The sequence below is a fragment of the Xyrauchen texanus genome, chromosome 45 (genome assembly GCF_025860055.1).
Source record: "Xyrauchen texanus isolate HMW12.3.18 chromosome 45, RBS_HiC_50CHRs, whole genome shotgun sequence".
Taxonomy (NCBI): domain Eukaryota; kingdom Metazoa; phylum Chordata; class Actinopteri; order Cypriniformes; family Catostomidae; genus Xyrauchen; species Xyrauchen texanus.
The window spans coordinates 28,693,357-28,700,243 of NC_068320.1; the positions used below are offsets into that span (position 1 = coordinate 28,693,357).

A 6,887-nucleotide genomic window follows, 5' to 3' on the forward strand; every position below is an offset into this window, starting at 1 on the left:
GACAGTAAACTCCATCTGATCTCGCTCACCCTTCAGCGGGGTCGAGTGCCAACGCTCGTGGACTGTCCAGATCCTTCCACACCAGCACCTGTCTGTGCTGACCGTCCAGTTTGGCCACCTCGATGCGATTGGTTCCTGTGTCGGCCCAGTACAGATTCTTCCCGAGCCAATCAACGGCCATCCCCTCCGGATAATCCAAGCCGAACTCCACCACGTGCTCCAGAGCGCTGCCGTTCATATACGCCCGACTGATCGTCTGTCAAAACACACAAATCACCCGTCAGAACAATTCAACTTCCTGTGGACATCATCACTTCCAGTGTGTGTGTGTGTGTGTGTTCACCTTCAGAGTGATATCTGTCCAGTAGATCCGGTTGTCGGTGACGTCGAAGTCGAGCGCCGACGCTTCCTTGACGCCGGTGAGCGGTATGGCCACGTTGTTGTTGTTGGTCTCCAGGGAGATGCGTCTGATGTCCGTGTGTCGTGAGAACAGCAGGAACGCTTCGGGAACGATACACGTGCTCAAATCAGCCATGAGCTCCAGACCGATGGGACACGCGCACGACACGCCCTGCGGCTTATACAGACACAGATGACTGCAGCCGCCGTTACTGAACGCACACGGGTTCACCCCTGCACAGATCATGAGGAGAAAAACAATCTGAAAACACCAATATTAGCTGACAAGAGCAGATTATACTTCTACAATAATACATTTCTGATGTGAGTTAAAGTGCCGGCGATCTCACCGAAGGTCTCGTGGACGTATGTGGCTTTTATTCCCATGAGGTCGGGCAGCTGATCTATAATAACCTCTCGCTCAATGGTGCGTTTGTGCACGCGCTCGATGCTGCGCCGCTGCCAGTCCGTCCAGTAGATGTAATCGCCCAACAGCGTGAACCCAAAGATGTGCGGCAGATTATCCTCCACTAACACCCGTCTGCCCGATCCGTCCATCTCAATCACCTAAACACACAGATCACATACATTAAACTCAAATGTGCATTTATAACAACAACAGTAACTCATTGAGTAAAGCCGTCAGATGCAGTGAAAAGGCAGTTGTGTTCACTTGTGAAGACTTCAATGCATTCAATGTTTACCCCCCTTACGAGTCACACTGTTGACGGATCTCACATTCATTCTGGAGATGTTCTGAGCAACAGTATCAGAGGGGGCGGAGCTTAGAGAAGAGCCAATTATAAGAAGTCTGAAAATGGAAGGGGTGTAAACCGGGCGTTTCATCAGGATACGATCTTGTATAGATCCTCTTGGCCTGCGATCCGATATTTGCAAATACTTCAAAGTCTGCCGCGATACGATGTCATGATGGTTGAACCGCTCCACGGTACTCCAAAATAGCAAATTCTCATGTCCAATTCAAATGGGTCGCTTTAATCGCGCATGTGAGCCGCTCTCTTGTAACGAGAGCTCGCATTTTAAGGAGCGTCCGATTGACGCAGCTCGCATGGATCCTGTCAATAGAGATCGTGTTTCCCCAGCAGAGCGCAATTCGGCTTCAGAGACCCCGCGCTCATCCTTGTCCCACATGAAGAGTGTATTTAGTTTAGGGATGGGCGATACCACTTATTTTCTTTTCGATCCCATACCAAGTACTTTTAGGCCCGTATAGCCAATCCCGATACTTCAAATACTTTACATTTTTATGAATTCTTTGGAAAAAAGACTAGTAACTTATATTATTACTTCATTTTTGTATATATTTATAGGCCTAAACAGAAAATTATTAGGCTGCTTTATTTACCTTATAAAAATTAGTAAGTATAAGCCACATATAAAACCACAAAATGAACCATAGATATGATTATATAATAATACGTTTAGGCATATATTAAAATAAAGGTACAGCTTAAAACAATATCTATATCGATATTTACACGTTGTATCGATAACATTGGATCGTTGGCTATCGGGCCGCCGGTTATCGGATCATCGGTTATCGGATCATCAGGCCGCCGGTTATCGGGCCACCGGTTATCGGATCATCGGTTATCGGATCATCGGTTACCGGATCATCGGTTACCGGATCATCAGGCCGCCGGTTATCGGGCCACCGGTTATCGGATCATCGGGCCGCCGGTTATCGGATCATCGGTTATCGGATCATCGGGCCGCCGGTTATCGGATCATCGGTTATCGGATCATCGGGCCGCCGGTTATCGGGCCGCCGGTTATCGGATCATCGGTTATCGGATCATCGGTTATCGGATCATCAGGCCGCCGGTTATCGGGCCACCGGTTATCGGATCATCGGTTATCGGATCATCGGTTACCGGATCATCAGGCCGCCGGTTATCGGACCACCGGTTATCGGATCATCGGGCCGCCGGTTATCGGATCATCGGTTATCGGATCATCGGGCCGCCGGTTATCGGATCATCGGTTATCGGATCATCGGGCCGCCGGTTATCGGGCCGCCGGTTATCGGATCATCGGGCCGCCGGTTATCGGGCCGCCCGTTATCGGATCATCGGGCCGCTGATAACCAACGATCAAATGTTATCAATACAACATGTAAATATCGATATAGATATTGTTTTTGTCCAAAGCTTCTGTTTCAATAGGAAAAATACTAACACCGGAAATAAAACTGTGGAAGTGATTTCATGAGTGATTCAAGCACACGAGCTGTAAGAGCATCACAGACATTTACAACAATGAGCTGAAAACAGTCTCTCTCTCTCACTTTCTCTCTGCGGCAGATCTCCAGACCTCAGGAATACAACACTCACTTCCTGCTGTTTGTTTCTGACTCACGCTCTCAAACCAATGCTCACAACGTTCCCAGAATTCCTGCATACATTCACAACTCCTCATCACAGAGTGGAATCGGCTACACTGAAGTCCCGGACTGGATTCTGGTAGCGATGTGAAAAACTACATTGTTTCCTAATCAACTAGTTAACTAATCGATTTCAAGGAAGCGCTGTACAATTATTCTGGCTTCATGTTCACTTGATCCCGATCGGAAACGACAGTCTTGACTGTTTTGGACTACTGAAGTTGCAGAACAAGTGTTGCCATCACATCCAAATATTCCAGAGCACAAAATGTAAGACACACGTACACGTGAAGTTTCCATCTGGGGTGTTTGCTCTCGGTGAAGAGGTCTGCTCTGGTTGGGAGTTTGTGACCACAGGACGCTGTGGCTGGAGATTCTGGGGCTATTCTAAACAGTGCCGACCGCAGCTGGAGTGGAGACCGCAATCGGAACCAGATGTGGGTTGAAACCACATAACACCGCCTGCCGGAGCGGCCCGAGACCGGCCCCTCCACCCAACACTACAGCTACAGTGAATGGCTGAATGCAGAACACAATCCCATTCCAACTCTAGTGTTATAGAGTCTTTTTCAAAATTCCCATAAATTCTGGAGTCCTACAGCACGCCTGTTTCTAGAAATTTCAGAAGTGCACCATGAGAGCTCTGAAGTTACTGGCATATGTGGTTGATTCATGTAGTTTCCAGAAGCATTTTTCGGCTTGTGAGCTCCAATATAGACCATTTCAAGACGGTTTAAGGAAGTGACATCTTATTGTTCCTTCAACATTTCATCCTAGTTGTCAGGATAAATCCAAACGGGATAGATCACCCTCCGATTGGCACTTTAAAGGGAGAACACTCATGATAGTCTTATTACAAGATCAGCTTCAAATTTAATTTTCAATAAAAATGTCTTAAAAAAGTGAGTCCTGAATAGCCGCGTTTCCACTATCGGGCCTAAGGAGGGCGTGCTAGAGCGTGCCAGGGTCAGTTGCGTTCCCACTGTCGCTTCCGGGGGTTCATCGCGCCTCCTCTGGGCTGTCTCGGGGCCAAACAAGGCCAACCGTGGATTGAGGAGGGTGCAAAGCTGGAGTTCCGCTGAACTTTGTGTATCCAGTGCACAACGGTACACGTTCTGGGAAAAAATAATGTAAAAAAAATTCAGGCCCAGTACAAATCCGTTAAAACGCCCGATGGACAAAGCAGTGCCCGAAGAAATTAGAGCTTCCCTCTTGCTTGAGAAATGGCCGGTGTGTGTGACGTTGGCACCGCAGGGTCGTATGTTTTAAGGGTGTGTTTTTGGGTAATTCTGCGAAATGATTGGCCCAATGGTGGGAGCGCAGACCGATTCTGGTCTTGCGGTCGAGATCTGAGGCTATTAGGATAGCCAGTTGATAGCCCTGACTCGCACTGGCCCAATAGTGGGAAAGCAGCTCATGACCTTATTTTTGAGCCCCAGTGGATGGTAAAGTCTTTGAAAGGGAATAGGGCATATGGATGATCACTTCTGAATGGAACGCACCCTCATTCAAAACAACAGCTGGAGGTGCTGCATTCATACTGACGTTAACACGGTTGTCATAAAATGCCATTGTTAATACGTTGACCATATTGTTCAGACAAGTGAAATGGATGGATGATATATGCAGTAATAACAACTCACACACACGTGTTCTCGTCTCACCTCTATGACGTCAGTCTTGGCGTCTCCCAGTAGATTTTTCTCTCGGTGTAGTCGAGCGCCAGTCCGTTCGGCCATCCCAGAGACGTGTTGACCAGCACCAGTCGCTCCGTCCCGTCCAGAGCTGCTCGCTTCGATCTTTGGCACTTCACCCCAATCCGTCCAGTACATGTACCTGTGTCGAGGCGTTCTTTATCATATGAGCTACAGGTCTCTGAGCTGGACAATCGTAGCGTTACATTGTCTGGAGTTATTCAACGGTATTACACAGTACGCCAAAATGCCCTCCTCACCGTACGAAACTTGTGCCACAGCGGTCAAATAAAGGAACGGTTCACCCAAATATTATAATTCTCTCATCATTTACTCACTCTAATGCCACCTCCACTCTAGATATGAGGTGTTTTTGTCCATACCGTGCATGTCATTGGGGTCCAAAAAGCACATAAAGGCAGCATAAAAGTAATCCAAACACCTCCAGTGGTTTAATCCATGTCTTCTGAAGCGGGTAAAGGAAGTGTAATCAAGCTTCAAATCATGATGGTGACAAGGAGACTGAAGATGTCGAGATTAATAGTGAAAAAGGAGTTACTCACACAAAACTGATCATATCACTTCAGAAGACACGGATTAAACCACTGGAGTCGTATGGATTACTGTTATGCTGCTTTTATGTCCTTTTTGGACCCCATTGACTTGCATTGTGTAGATATATTTACATCATATCTGCATCAAAACCTCTTAGTGTTCTGCAGACGTAAGAGAGTTGTACAAGTTTGAGGCCACATAAGAGTGAGTAAATGAGAGAGAATGATCTTTTAAGGATTGACGTGAATTTATGTTTTCATGTGTGAAAACTAATGCTGCGTTGCAGTTGCACGTTGTAGAAGGTGCACGAGAATCAACACAAATGCAACAACGTCTTTGCTGTGTAAAGGCGGTTACAGATACTGGATTCATGAAAGACTAAATCACAAAAATAAAAACAGTCAAATGTCTCACCCAGCGACGGGGTCGAGTACGATGGCTCTCGGCTCGTCCAGATCTTCTGATATCAGGATCTTTCTCATGGTGCCGTTCAGTCGGGTCACCTCAATCCGGTCTGTGCCCGTGTCCGTCCAATACAGATTCCGTGCGATCCAATCCAGCGCGATTCCGTCCGGGTGATTCACCTGTGAGGTCACCACAAACTGGGCATCGCTCCCGTCCAGGTAGGACCTTCGTATCGCTTTGACCTCATCATCCGTCCAGTAGATGTGACCTTCCACGGGGTCATAGTCGATAGCGATGGCGTGGCGAATGTCGTTGGTCTGCAGCGTGATGTCTGTAAAGTCGGGTGTGTCCAGAGAGATTCGCCGGAGGTCCGTCGCCGTGCCAACAGCAACAGCTGCATTGCACCTGGAGAGGGTGAAAGGTCAGAGGTCAAGCGTGGTTATGAATGAAACAGTTCTTCTTCACTGCTTGTGGGATTCATTCAGATGTCTGTAAAAGCAAACTAATGTGCTACACGCAGGATTAATGTACTGAAGCAAACAAAGAGACTACTGTAGAGCATTTCAAAATGATATTCACAGATTTGGGAAGTGACGTCTTTGTTATAAAGACTGCTATTGTGTGAATCTCTCAAAACATATCCTGCTCATATTTTACCACAATCAAAAGAAAGAAAAAGTCAATTATTTTCCATTTTAGGACCATTAAACTTTATTGCATTGTGACATAATTTTTAATTTTCAAATTCTCACGACTGTAATGCAAAACAATAATATATTATCTCGGAGTGTAAATAATGTGGCTCAGAAAAACTGCTTTTGTTTTGTTCCCAATCATGTTGACTGTATCTGAGAGAAATGTTTGTGTTGATTCGACAAATCAATCAAAAGTTCCAACATTACAAATATAATGTATCATAGTGTCCAAAAACATCTCCAAACAAATAAAAGATAATAATTGTACATAAGAACTAATTACACATGCAAACACAACAATGACTAAAGGTTTGCATAGCATGCAGACATGATTTTAGTCATGAGATTTCACAGGATGAGTTTCATTCTGTGTCATTTGAGTCATCATTGAGTCTGTGTCGTGTATTTGGCGCCATCTCCTGGTGGTCATATGTAACATTGTGCTTCATGTGGATTATCTAATGATCTATACATCTGATTATCTTGTGTGTGGACTCGATTGAAAGATAATCACAGACTCTAATTAATCATATGTGAGATTTTATGTTTCATTCATTATTTTTGAAGTTATAAGTGAAAACGCGGCATATAAGCAACACCAACATAATAGTCAAAGACATATATTTAGCTGTTACTCGCTATATTTTTATCTGTGAGTAAAACAAATAATCTGGTTGTATTTTACTCTTTAAGATCTTTCCAACAACATATGACACATGAATATTTGATCAGTTT

General features: G+C 45.4%; 1 protein-coding gene across 1 annotated transcript in view; it reads right to left on the reverse strand.

Moving 5' to 3' along the window:
• lrp6 (low density lipoprotein receptor-related protein 6) overlaps nucleotides 1–6,887 on the reverse strand; it is a 52,713-nt gene that overhangs the window by 19,239 nt on the left and 26,587 nt on the right. The window contains 8 exon segments of the mRNA XM_052118212.1: nucleotides 30–256; nucleotides 344–633; nucleotides 750–966; nucleotides 4,468–4,493; nucleotides 4,496–4,595; nucleotides 4,597–4,639; nucleotides 5,467–5,833; nucleotides 5,836–5,862. Of these exon segments, the coding sequence (XP_051974172.1) occupies nucleotides 30–256; nucleotides 344–633; nucleotides 750–966; nucleotides 4,468–4,493; nucleotides 4,496–4,595; nucleotides 4,597–4,639; nucleotides 5,467–5,833; nucleotides 5,836–5,862 (1,297 nt within the window).